Raw genomic sequence first — 13,400 nt, 5'->3', positions numbered from 1 at the left:
AAACACTGGGTGAATAAAAAAATCTATTTAATTAATTCATTTATTTATTTATTTATTAATAACAAAAAAACACTGGGTAAATAGTGCAATTTACACAATAATAAATAAAATGAATAAAATAAATAATTAAAAAATACAATAAACACTGGGTAGATATTGTAATTTATAGAATCATATAAATAAAGAAAATAAATAATTGAATAAATAATTGAATAATTGAATAAACTGATTCAACTAGGTGAATGGTGCAATTTATAGAATTATTAAAAATATTAATTGATTGATTAATAAAAAAATAAAAATTAATGTATAGTGCAATTTATAATTCTTTTTCAAAATGTAATTAATTCATTCAAATCAATTAAGTAAAAAACTAACAAAAAATTAAAGATTTCATAAGCCAACCGTGTCAATCCTATAAAATTGTGTTGTACATTGTGTTTGAGTATAAAATAGTACAAGTTACATATACTTCAAATAATTCAAAAATATTATAACACGATAAAATTAAAATAACTTAAACATCATATACTAAATAATTAATTAAAAATATATATAAGGCTTGGGATGATGTCAGGAGATATCTCAATGTCCCCAAGAATTTGTCCATGCAATCCCCGATTGCTTTGAACCCTGACTTCCCTGACTCGTTAGCGGGTATTGGCCTTCTGGCCTGGGCAGAAAAGGGTATATCTACTTTGGCTGATTTATTTACAGGAAAGGTGTTTAAATCTTTTGAGACGCTTAGGATGGATTACCAAATTCCCAAAACAGATTTTTTTTCAAATTTCTCCAATTGCGGCATTTTATTCAGTCTGAAGTGAGACAGGGGAAAATTCGCTGGGAACTTTCTGATGTTGAAGATAACCTTCTTCTTCCGGGGGCGCTAAAGGGACAGATTTCTTATCTGTATTCTCTGTTATCGGAAACCTCTTCTCCTTTGGACCCTTTGGGAAAGGGATATGGGCCAGTCATTTACTGATGACGAATGGCTCTCCATACGAGAGGAGGTTTTTCATAAATCAATCTCAAGCTCTGTGCATGAACAAAAGTTCAAATTTGTATACAGGATATATCTTACCCCAGTACGTCTCCACAAAATGTACCCAAACGTATCTCGGATGTGTTTTAAATGCAAATCTGAAATAGGAACTTTGATGCATTTATTTTGGGACTTTAAGAACATCAAACTTTTTTGGCAGGAGGTACATGATATGGTTCAGAAGACGCTGGATAGACAATTTACTTTGTCTCCAATTATTTATTTACTAAACTGCAAAACATCACTGGATTTCTCTACTGACTCACAGTCTTTGTTAAATATAATTACTTATCTGGCGAAGAAATGCATACATATTCTCTGGTCATCTCCAAAGGTACCAACTTTAAAGATGTGTTTAGCACAAATGGCTAATCTTCTCCCTTTGGAAAAATTACGTACGACTTACAGAATAAGTCCGATGTATTCTGGCGGATATGGGCCCCTTTGTGGGGTTTACTTACTCTGCAGGCAAGACCCTAGCCCTGATTTATGTTCTTCTTTTTTGTGTTTTGTTTTGTTTACCCATCTGTAGTTGTTTCCATCCTGTTTTGATTTGCCCTTTGCCTTACCATGGTCACTTTCCCGTATTAGCGTTATGTTGTTGTTATTAATACGCTTGAGTGTATGCTGTGTGTGTTGACTGATCGGCTCTGTTGTTGTTTTGTTTTAACGAAAAATAAATAAAAATATAATAATAAAAAAAAAATATATATATAATATTCATTAGATTTTTTTTCATAATAATATCAATAATATAAAATGTTACAAACACCTATTGCTATTTGTTGTATTTATAATGAGCAGTAAGTAGAAATGTACTTTTAAGTCATGTATCTTTATGGAGTTTGCTTTGTGCACAGGGGCATCGTCATGCCGGAGCACGTTTGGGCCTCCTAGTCCAAGTGAAGGGAAAATTTCATACTATCGTGTGCCTCAAACTTTGTTGGGGAAGAATCACATATGGCTGGAAAAGTCAATACTTTTGCGCATATTGCTGGTACAAATCCTGTTGTCTGATTAATGGTATCATGTTGATGAAAAGCATCACACACTCAGACATATAAAGATATATAAAGATCTGCTCGGAGTAGAGTCACGATTTGATAATGAAGTGTGAAATGCGGATAAAGGCGAGCTCTCTCGCTAAGTAACTCGCTAGCACTTGGTTGTATCTGACAGATCGCGATTATCAATCTGACTGCTCCCTGCTGCTCTAAAACATTAAAAGCCTAATGCGCTGGGATTTAAATAATTGATTAAAGTCGTGTCTCTGGTGAGGACCTTTAAGTTTAATTTGAGGCTTGCTGAACAGGAAGAGCCTGAAATGACAGCTGGTGCACTTAATGCATGGCCGGCTTGCCAGCGCTGAGCATGAGCATCCTTCTGAAAGCAGACGTGTTCACGCTGACGAGCAGAGATCTGTTCACACTAATGCCAAACCCAAGTCCTGCTCCACAGGGGCATGGAGCTTTCAGAGAAGACCACGACAAATAGCTTTTATTTCTGCTGAAGGCTAACAGGGAATTCGACTTCCAGAGAGGAAATCACGCCTCTACTCACAACGTCTAAAAGACCTTCTCTTTTTCCTGTAAACCTTCATCATGTCTGTGAAGCATGGTGGTGGTGGTACAGTGCTGAAGACCCTGTTTATCACAGTAGATCTACAGATGTATAGAGCATGCCATCATCATCAGGCACTCCTCACAACACAGTCACAAACAATCTATCTAATCTACTGTACCTATCCATCCATCTATCTATCCATCCAACCACTCCATCCATCTGTATTTATTTACATACCTATACAACCATCCATCCATCCATCCATCCATCCATCTGTCTATCCATTTACATACCTATCCAACTATTCATCCACCCAACTATCCATCCATCCATCCATCCATCCATCCATCCATCCATCCATCCATCCATCCATCCATCCATCCATCCATCCATCCACCCCTCCATCCCCATGGTAACATCATCTCTCCTGCTCTCCGTCGTACAGTTTTTCTGTTAGTCAGAAATGTCACTTTTTTATTTTTACTTTTTTTCAGTCAGTCACTGTCCAATTCTTGTTTTTTTCCTTTTTTTTTCTCACCGAGTTTGTTGCATAGAAACTGAAAGAACAGCAATAAAAACGATAGACTAGGTTTTTCCCAACTTCAGACATTCACTGTACCTATCGATCTATTTACCACTCTATCCATCCATCCATCCGTTTATCTATCTAATAGATAGAATAGTTTTTATTTGTCACATACACGTTACAGCAAGGTGAAATTCGTTCTTCGCATATCTCTGCTTGCTCAGAAGCTGGGGTCAGAGCACAGGGTCAGCCATGATACAGCACCCCTGGAGCACAGAGGGTTAAGGGCCTTGCTCAAGGGCCCAAGAGTGGCAGCTTGGCGATACCGGGGCTTGAACCCCCGACCTTTCGATCAGTAACCAGCACCCTAACCACTGAGCTTCCACTCCCCCTCTATCTGTCTATGTATCAACCGATTTATCCATCCATCCATCCATTCATTCTTCGGTCCCTGTCCTAATGCTTGGAAAAGGGCGTCTATATATCAATAAGTTGACTACAATCTAATCAGGAACCTGAGATGAGAAGATATTGAGCCATAACAGTTTGACCCTTCATGAGCTCCAAAAAGTCACTATAAAAATGAAACACTATTATTATAAACAGATACAAATATCTGTTCTAAATTGTATATACACTGTGTGTGTGTGTGTGTGTGTATATATATATATATATATATATAAACGAACGGAGAGTAAAAGAAACAAAACCAAAACATCTCTCAAATGAAGCGATGAAGATGCGACTAAAGTGTAGATGTTCACAGCTTTGATTCGAGGGTTTTAAAAATGATGCCTTTTTGTCTGCTTGGGCTCATAAGTAATTGGACACATGGACTAAGCAGATCGAGGGCTACACGGAGTGTTTATTTTTTGCATGTTGTAGCTGTTCTTGGGAACGATGAGCTTCAATTGCTCACAAAAAAACAAAAAAAATAAATTAAAAACAAATTTTTTTTTTTTTTTTAGAAATAAAGAAAAGTTGAATAAATGAATTAAAAAACACTTATTTAGAAATTCTTTTTAAATGATTAATTAATGTATTACTTTCTAATTAAGAACTACAAGGCTTTTTTTTCCTTTTGCATAGTAACAATATATATATATATATATATATATATTTATTTATTTTTTTTTTTTAAGTTTAATCCAAACAGTCTGTTGAGTGTTGTGAGTAGTTTGGATCTCGAGATTTCTACATTCTAGATTTGTAGACTTCGACAAACGATGCTCCAACTCTTGACTTGGCCAGATCTTGTGGAGGAAAGAATTCTGAAATCATCTGCTTTAACTCATCCGTTGGCGTTTCTGAGCTCTCCAGGGTGGTCCTTATTTTTTTTTTAATGAACTAAACTGGTGATTTGGCCACTTGTGAAGCTGCTGAATGGAATCGACCGTTTATCTCATCAATGTGGCTGAAATAAGCAGGAGACCTTCACTCTGACATTTTAAATATGGTTAAATATGATGTAATTATACGACCTCTTGGTTGGAAAACTTAGTTCTGGTTCTCTCTTACATCTTTCGAGCATAAAAAATAAATCTTCAAAAGATATCACTTCCTGTTGGTGTGTGACTCAGGAATGGAGAAAAAGAGAAATCTTCAATGGACAATGAAATGAAGAGAGGTTTTATGGAAAATGTAATTGAAATTCTATTAAATTATACCAAAGGTCCACCTCTTTCAGACTACAGTATCACAGTGATGTACCTGGAGGTATGAGGGGAAGGCCTCCTCTAGTTTGGTTTTCTTCTTCCTGTACCTCTTCTTGACCTTTTCTAAAGGCTCGGCCACAGGCGGCGTCTCGTCTACAGGGGTGTCTGGTTCATTCCAGCCTGAGAAAGCAGAGGAGGAGCAAAGTGTGACTCACACCAATACATACACAGATAGAGGATACAGTGAAGGTCTCAGAAAAACTTCTAATCTAATTCTCAACACTACATTACAGAACTTTACATTACACAGTACAGTACAACTCCATCTTCCAGATTTTCATTAAAAAAAAAGTACCTCATCTGAATCTTTGTTCCAAAATAAGCTAAAAAATTCGCTGTAAAACACACAACACTGGCAACCCTAACCCCAGGCGCTGGAACTTGGACTGGAATTTCGATCTTACCGTCATCTTTCCCAGTGGGGTTTTCTACAAGCGATCCCGTGGAGTCTTTTCTACTCAGGCATCGTTTGGCTTTGCCTTGTCCAGTCTTGCTCCTCTGGCGAACCATAAAGCCGCCAATACCTACATAAAAAAAAAAAAAAAGAAGTGATTTAAGATTAAAACAAACAACAACAAAAAAGTAAGAATGGATTCAGTCGGGAAAAAATAATGCGAGACATTGACAGTGAAGCACTGGTATTAATCTCTATTATTCAGGCTGGTGTACGAGCTGCAGTCTGGCAGCAGAGTGATTCATCTTGGCTCATTGCTTTGCTCTGCACTACAGGAACTATTTCAGGTGAACCTATTTTGAGCGAGCCAGTCTGGCACGGTCCAGCCTGCCGCTTCCGCGACCCTCTGAGAAGCCTAGTAGTACATTCGGTAGATGCTTTTAAACCTTAAAAGTCTTACACAAGAACCTAACCATGGTACCACCTCAAAAAACTTCCAATCAGAAACCTAAAGCCATAACCACGGTGTCACCTTATTCTGCATTCCCCAGAATTCTTCACTGATTGTTTTTGTTGTCCTTTTTTCTCGCAGTTCCCACAATTCTGACTTGTTTTCTCGCAATTCTGACTTTATTAAGAAATAAACTGGTTTATTTTGTGGAGAAAACTATACAGAAACAAACACATGGACACATGCGCTCTATTGATCTGAAGGTTGTAGGTTTGAATCCCAACACTTAACATTTGGTGCTGTGAATAAAAATGTCAAAATATCTGTCCAATCTAAATCCAAATCTATCAGAGTTTGAAACCAGTTTACCTCAGAGGCCAATAATATCTGAATGAAGAGTTTGAAAGAACTCTGGCCTTCCAGTGGGGCAGACAAACTATTACCCAACTTCCAGTTCTCTACATGACAAAGACACAACTCTCTGTTACATGAGTCCAAGGCAGGACAATTGAGGAATATCTCATTCATACAGCTGAGCAGGTGAGGGTTAAGGCCCTTGCTCATTGGCATTAGCAGCTTGTGTTGCTGGGATTTGAGCTCATGACCTTGTGGTCATAAGTCCAACATTTACATCAACAACTGGGCTATAATTTTCAAAATCTGCTCTCCAGACACGTCCGATCCATCCTCATGGACTATTAAGTGGAGTTCTCATCAAGTGGATTTGAAACCTCTCACCGCTGATGAGAAAGGCTCCACATTGGACAACCTAAAGATGCCTGAGATGACTGGGAGCGGCTCCACTTAGAAACCATGAAGACGCTTTTTTTTGGTTTTGCGCTTAAGTGTCCACCGATGGTTAGTTGAAAATCAATTAAACAGGCTTCATGAAGCAGCTTTCTTTTCAGTTTCAGCTTTACCCATCTGCCATCACCCTACTGAACTCTACACTACACCACTAGGACACTTTACTGATACTACTGCAGTAATCATCAGGCAGTTCTGCTCCACTCTTTACAGGACCATTGATTGAATGACCGAATAGAATGTACAAATGTACACAATCCAGACTAGTTTTCTAACACGCCAACAGATGGCAGCACAAGGCTGCACCCACAGTCACAGGGCGCACCGACCCTTATAAGTCACCCAGATGAGGACTGGTTCCCTTTTGACTCTAGTTCCTCTCAAGGTTTCTTCCTCATACCATCTCAGGAAGTTTTCCCCCCTCACCTCAGATACCTTCGGCTAACTCACTAGAGATAAATGCATATCGTTGAAGGTGCTCCATCAATAAATCTAAAAGATCCAGCTGAGAAGCAAATGAAGGAATTGTCTGTTCCACAAATGAGCTTTAACCAAAAAAGAAACAAGATTTATTTATTTTTTTTCATTATAACTTCTTTCACTTCAGGATATGGGAACTTCTGATTTTCTTCCATATTTCCCAAATTTAGTCATCGCTTCCTCCAGAGTGTCAGTCTGACTGAAGGCGTGAAGCCCCCCAGAGCACATGGCTGGTCAAATTTCCCCTTATCATCACACATAGCAAATTCACGCGTTATCTGTTCCCCAAGTATCGATCAGATTTCAGCAATATTACACAAATGATAAGCGCGACGGAATGATGACCAGTCAATGTCAATTGAAAAGGTTTTTTTGGTGCATTTCGGAAACCGAAACGACGCTACGGCTGGAAAGTTGTGAATGTCAAATGTAATTAAAGGGTGTTTGAAACGAAATCGGGAACGCCGCACATATATCACAGGCTTTTCTTTATACGCAAGCGAGCAAACAATTAGGGAGAATTTGCATAATTCCTGGACAAATAATTAGTACATTGTTCCATACGATTTGACAAGCAGAAGTCTGAGTTTGATAGCAGATGCCGGGAATGCAGGCTTTCTGCTGCTGTTCCGGGCAATGCAGCTTTTTTACTTTTTGTTTGTTTCACAGACTTGTTTTTTTGCCTCGAGTAAAAAAACGATGTACGAGTTGATGCAACTGCTGTGTGTAAAACTGACACCAGAACTTTTTCTGGCTTGTGTTATGTTTAAGGGGGACTGGGGATTTTCGATACGCTTGAAATTTCTATGTGGATGCATGAGGATGATTCTATATTAAATATATATATATATAAAATAAAATATATAGAGGGTGAAGTCTGCAGGAGCGTATGTGCAGGAGGGAGATGGTGTTGTTTCTCACGTGAGATGAGAGCTCGGTGACAGGGTGCACATGTGGTCAGAACAGCAGCAGTCGCACAGTTTCCTATGTACACCGGACGGTGTCTATTAGCATACTGACTTATGAGGTTCGGCGCTCCTTGTGACTGCGCGTGCAGCCTTGTGCTGCCATCTGGTGGCGTGTTTTTTTAAAACTAGGCTTGATACTTTTTGCTGCCCCTCCAATAGAGAACACAAAAGATGAACACTGGACAGTTTTTGACAGTTTATACACGTTTTATTCCTATAGTATTGTCCCAGGAGAAGATACACTACAGTGGTTGCTGAAATGTGAGGGGTGCACTCACTTTTGTGACATACTGTATATATAATAGACAGATGGATCACACATTATTCATCCCAGAGGGAAATGGAGGAAAGAAGGCCACACTTGGTGGAGAATAGTTTCAAACCTTCAGCTTCCAGTGTTCCACTCTGCTAACTCTAACATAGATAATTAGAGTAATAATAATTATTGCACTTATTTTGCATGTTTATTAAGAATAGAGTTTCACTAAAATGTATGGTTTAAAAAAAAAAGCACTTTTTTCCTCATTTAATTACATTTTCAAACCTACCGTAGAGGTTTTCTTGAATAAATGGATGAATGAATTAATGAATGAAAAAAAGAAGAGAGAAAGAAGGGAAAAAGAATAAGAAACACAAAGAGAGAAAGACAAAAAAAAAAAACAGATGGAGAGAAAGACGAAGGAAAAATAAAAATATGGAGACAAAGAAAGACAGAAAGAAAGAACGAAAAATATTACTAGAAAGAACGAAAGAACGAAAGAAAGAAAGAAATAGAGAAAGAAAGAGAATAAAAAGACAAGGAAAGACAGAAATACAAAGAGAAATACAGAAATAAAAAAAACAAAAAGAAACAAAAGAAAAGAAAGCAAGAAAGAAAGCAAGAAAGAAAGCAAGAAAGGAAGCAAGAAAGGAAGCAAGAAAGAAAGAAAGAACAAAAGAAAAAAAAGAAAGATCAAAAAAGAAATAACAAGAGAAAAGAAATAAATAACAATAAAAATAAATATCAAAAGAAAAGAAAGAAAGATCAAAAGAAAAGAAAAAGATCAGAAGAAAAGAAAAAGAAAAGAACAAAAGAAAGGTCCTAATCCTCCGTCACACCACACGTACTAACCAGAGACACAAACACTAATGTCATTTCCTCTGAAACACATTAAAGCCCGACTGCATCACACACTGAGGAGATCAACCATCTTCTACTTCCTCTATATGGACCCCTGAGCAGGAGACTGATATGTGCTGTTTAGTTCTAATAAGCTCCACTCTTCTAGGCAGATGTCCTTGTAGATCTGATGGAGGTCTGTGATCTACACAGGTGTGAGTAAAGTCAGGTAGTGATGTAGATAAGGTGAGGAAACCTGGGGTGCAGTCAGCGTTCACACTCATCCCAAAGGTGCTGAAATGCTATTTTGTGATGTTTCGGGTCAGTAATTGTATGAAAAAAAGTAACAAAAATAAATAATAATAATAATAATAAAATAAATAAGCAGTTAATGATCATTTTGATCTACAGAATAAATTAGTATACAACAGATAACAGGAAGTGAATAAAAGAACGGCCTCCTATTTATAATGAACTTCCCACTATATGTACTTTAAGAGCTTATCTTTTCCCTGTAAGAGAGAATTTCTCCTGCTCCAGCTCAGTGGAAGTGTTCTTCTCAGAAGTGCTGCTTAGCCAGGAGCTCTACAGGACGCTATTTAAGGTTGGGATTTGTGCAGCCACATCATTTCACACTCCAGTGAAGCTGTCCCTTCTGATAAATGCACTTCTCCTTCCCTTTCACCAGCACTACACTCTTTTCTCTTACACCCCTCACCCCCTACGCTCACTATACAGGGCCCTTTTCCTCAGTTCCTCACCTGGCCTGTAGGGTTTCCTCTTCCTCTTCTTGATCCCATCCAGGCCTTCTGAGCTCTTCGGTTCTTCATCGTTGGGTTCTCGCTCAGGGCTCGAGTCAGACTTTACCTCACAGTCCATCAGATCACCTTCTGTACACAGCAAGAACAATCTCCATTAGCATTAACACACACACACACACACACACACACACACACACACACACACACACACACAAAGAGAGAGAGAGCTACCTGCAGTCCGGCAACTTCCATGTATCAGATCTATTCATGCATCTATTTATCCATATAGCTATCCATCTTTCTATCCGTCGATTTCTAGCCATCTATCTATCCGTCTATCTGTCTGTCTGCCTATCCGTCCGTCTGTTTCCCTGAATTAGTAATATTTCTAAACGAAAGAAAAACAAAAACTAGAAGAAAACAATTGGAATGAAGCAGCTGAACGATTAAAAGAGCTTTAAATTAGCATGAGAGTTTTGGAGATCGGGGAAGAAAAAAATAAAAGCATTTTCTAAATTAAAAAATATATAAAAAAAAAAAAAAAATAACCGATATTCTAGAATAATTTTTTTTTTATTTGATTAAAAAGAGTAAAAGTGAAAAATGCTAAATATGAATTATATAATGACTAAATGTCTATATTTGTCGACACACCCATAACAGTGGAATGATCATTTCTCTGGTGTTAATGAACTCATTTCATGCCCTTTCTCAGCATTTCCAGGACAGCAGGAATCCTGTTCAGTGCTCCAGAAGCTCGAGTCGGTATCCTGCCCTGCTGCACGAGGTGATTAATGAGCCGAGATCAGGTCTTTCTCACGGATGCCTCTGACTGCTTTTCTTTACACGCTTTAACACTCCCACACTGCATCACATCTCCATCCTCCTCTCCAACGTTCTCCATTTCTTCCCTTCTCCGTGTGCTGATTAGACCCTGGAGCACTTAAACCGTCCATCAGCTCGCCATGGACTCCGCATCGTATTAACAATCGATTACGTAAGGTGCTTAATTACAAGAGTGAGAAATCCCAGAAGAAATCCCACTTATCCCCGAATAAACCCCAGAAAAACAGGTCTTTTCTTACACTTGTGTAATGCAGGCTGTCCTTATGTGACCCATTTTACACACACACACGCGCACGCACCCCTTCGACAAGCTTGACCCCCCGAAAATGTCAAAACCATTCAGAAACTTGTGCATGATGACCGTCGGAAAACAAACCACACGATCTCACTTCCACACCCACCCCTACTACCCAGATATGTCTCCTGTGGACTTCGCCCTCTTCCCGAAGATGAAGATCCAGCTCAAAGGTCGAAATGCAGAAGGTGCTTCCAAAATAAGACTTCCAGGACTTATTCCAGAAGTGGAAGGAATGGCGACTATTTTGAAGGTGTGTAAATGTAGATGAGGATGAGGTTTCCCTTTTTGAGTCTGGTTCCTCTCAAGGTTTCTTCCTCATGAAGTCTCAGGGAGTTTTACTTGCTACAAATCCCCACTGACTCACTCATTCGAGACAAACTTACAAAGTATAAGGAACAAACTTAAATAAACGTATGCATTCTTTTATCCAACTTCACACCCGGTGTATCAGTGTAAAGCTGATTTGAGAAGTTTGTGCTCTACAAATTTAAATGAACTGAACAGTTTGGAAACAGTGACGTGCTGCACCTCAGGTCATCTACTGTGCCTCCTAAAGAGTGTGCGAGATTCTTCAAGTGTGGATTTGTGGCTCCACGGACACTCGTTCAGCTAAAACTCTTCACAGCTCCCTGTAACACCTGTGATAGGTGTGTGTGTGTGTATGGATACAGTGGAAGGTCTCACACTTAGCTGTGGATTATCACCTTATATCAGGGTCACTTCCCAGCATTCAGGACTTAAAGCTCTTGGAAACTCAATGGATCATTTTCCTTCCTTATTTTATATAATAATGTCAAAAAACATCCACCTGGGTGATTATTCATGTCAATTACACACGTGTTACATACATTTATGTTGGAAACGTCCTTGTGGTGTGTGTGAGCTGCCTTAATACTAACAATTAAACCAAAGTCATATTTAATTCCTATAGATTCCTGGTAAGTTTCCATCTGGGGAATTTGGGATAAATTCCAAGTCTCCATGGAGGGTTTGCAGAAAGTTTGGCAACCCTATAGCTTGTTACATCTAGAATTCTGCTGCTCCAATTTACATCCAGAGATAAAGTAGTACACATGAGATTACTTTTAATAAAATGAACGACAAAAAAAAGTTAAGTAGACAGCTGAGGAACATATGTAGGAACCTTAACAGATAGTGAGCTGATGCTGTAGAGCAGGACACGCCCCTGGGGGTGGAGCATATATGCTTTTTATATATATAATATGGAGTGTACTCATTTTTGTGAGATACTGTATGTACAGTATACACACACATACACACCTCTGCTGTCGTTCATGTCTCCATCTCTGGAGAACTCGGACTGTGGATCGGCTGGAGCCTGTAGCACGGCCACGCTGTTCTGGTTGATGATGCGGAGGCGAAGTTTGGGTTTGGCTCGCCGGCGCCGCCCCGAGGTCGCGGAGAGACTCTGCAGCTGACACAGACCCGATTCAGTCAGACACACGCCGTCCTGAGTGTACGTCTTCTGGAAGTCTGACAGGGAGAACAAAACCATCAATTTATATCACAGCTCTCTAAATACATACAGAGTCTCTTCATGACTGATGCGGGCCAGTAACTGCTAGCATACAAGACGGCTAGTTATTATCTCTCCAGCGGGTTAGTGTCCTGGTTTCCATGACAACCAAGCTACATAATCTGAATTAGAAGTTTAGTCACTTCAATTCTGAAGCTCTGTAAAGCTGCTTTGATGGAAATACGGAGGAAATGGAAAGACGGGGGAAATGGAAAGACGGGGGAAATGGAAAGACGGGAGACTGAAAGACCGAAATGAAAATAACTTCTGCAAATAATTGTGTTTAAATAACTTTCCCTTTTTCTCACACACACGCACGCACACACACACACACACATTTACACACACAATACACACCCCAAAGTGTGCAGTGTTACTATTCTTTATTTACACTTGGAGGTGAATTGAGGCGACTACAATATAAATGGTTTGGTGTGGGTGTGGGTGTGTGTGTGTGTGCGTGCGCGCATGTATTTACCATACTCCTTGATCCTGGGTGCGGTCTGTATGATCACCGGAGGCTCAGTAGTGCTGCTGCTGCTGCTGCTCTCTGTGAGCTTCGGAATGGAATCTCCTGAAACACACACACACACACACACACACACACACACACACACACACACTTATTGTGGTTTCCCTCATATGCATTTATTCTTGTCTTCTTTTACATGTGTAATGAAGCAGTTTGGCTCCATCAGAGATTACCCTCTTCAGCCTGAGAGAACGTGAGCTCCAGCACCTACCTGTGTTTGGGAGTGTCAGCATTCGGCACATGGTGCAGTCAAAGCCGTTGTCCGCCGCGTTTTCCACCTCTTCATACGAGATCAGCAACTGACAGCATGCGTGCATCCACCTGAGCAACCAGCAGAATGAGTTACACCCTGATCTCAATCATACACTACACACACACTCA

General features: G+C 39.4%; 1 protein-coding gene across 16 annotated transcripts in view; it reads right to left on the bottom strand.

Moving 5' to 3' along the window:
* Positions 1–13,400, bottom strand: part of kmt2ca (lysine (K)-specific methyltransferase 2Ca) — a 191,174-nt gene that overhangs the window by 41,587 nt on the left and 136,187 nt on the right. For all 16 annotated transcript variants that reach the window (XM_083543047.1, XM_083543040.1, XM_083543041.1 and 13 more), the window contains 6 exons: positions 13,231–13,340; positions 12,966–13,061; positions 12,232–12,444; positions 9,807–9,935; positions 5,251–5,370; positions 4,842–4,966 (listed from right to left, as the gene is read on the bottom strand). In XM_083543047.1, the coding sequence (XP_083399173.1) occupies positions 4,842–4,966; positions 5,251–5,370; positions 9,807–9,935; positions 12,232–12,444; positions 12,966–13,061; positions 13,231–13,340 (793 nt within the window). The remainder of the gene's footprint in view (positions 1–4,841; positions 4,967–5,250; positions 5,371–9,806; positions 9,936–12,231; positions 12,445–12,965; positions 13,062–13,230; positions 13,341–13,400) is intronic.

The sequence above is a fragment of the Silurus aristotelis genome, assembly GCF_946808225.1.
Source record: "Silurus aristotelis genome assembly, chromosome: 1".
In the NCBI taxonomy this organism is placed as follows: Eukaryota; Metazoa; Chordata; class Actinopteri; order Siluriformes; family Siluridae; genus Silurus; species Silurus aristotelis.
This window is presented reverse-complemented; position numbering and strand designations above follow the sequence as displayed.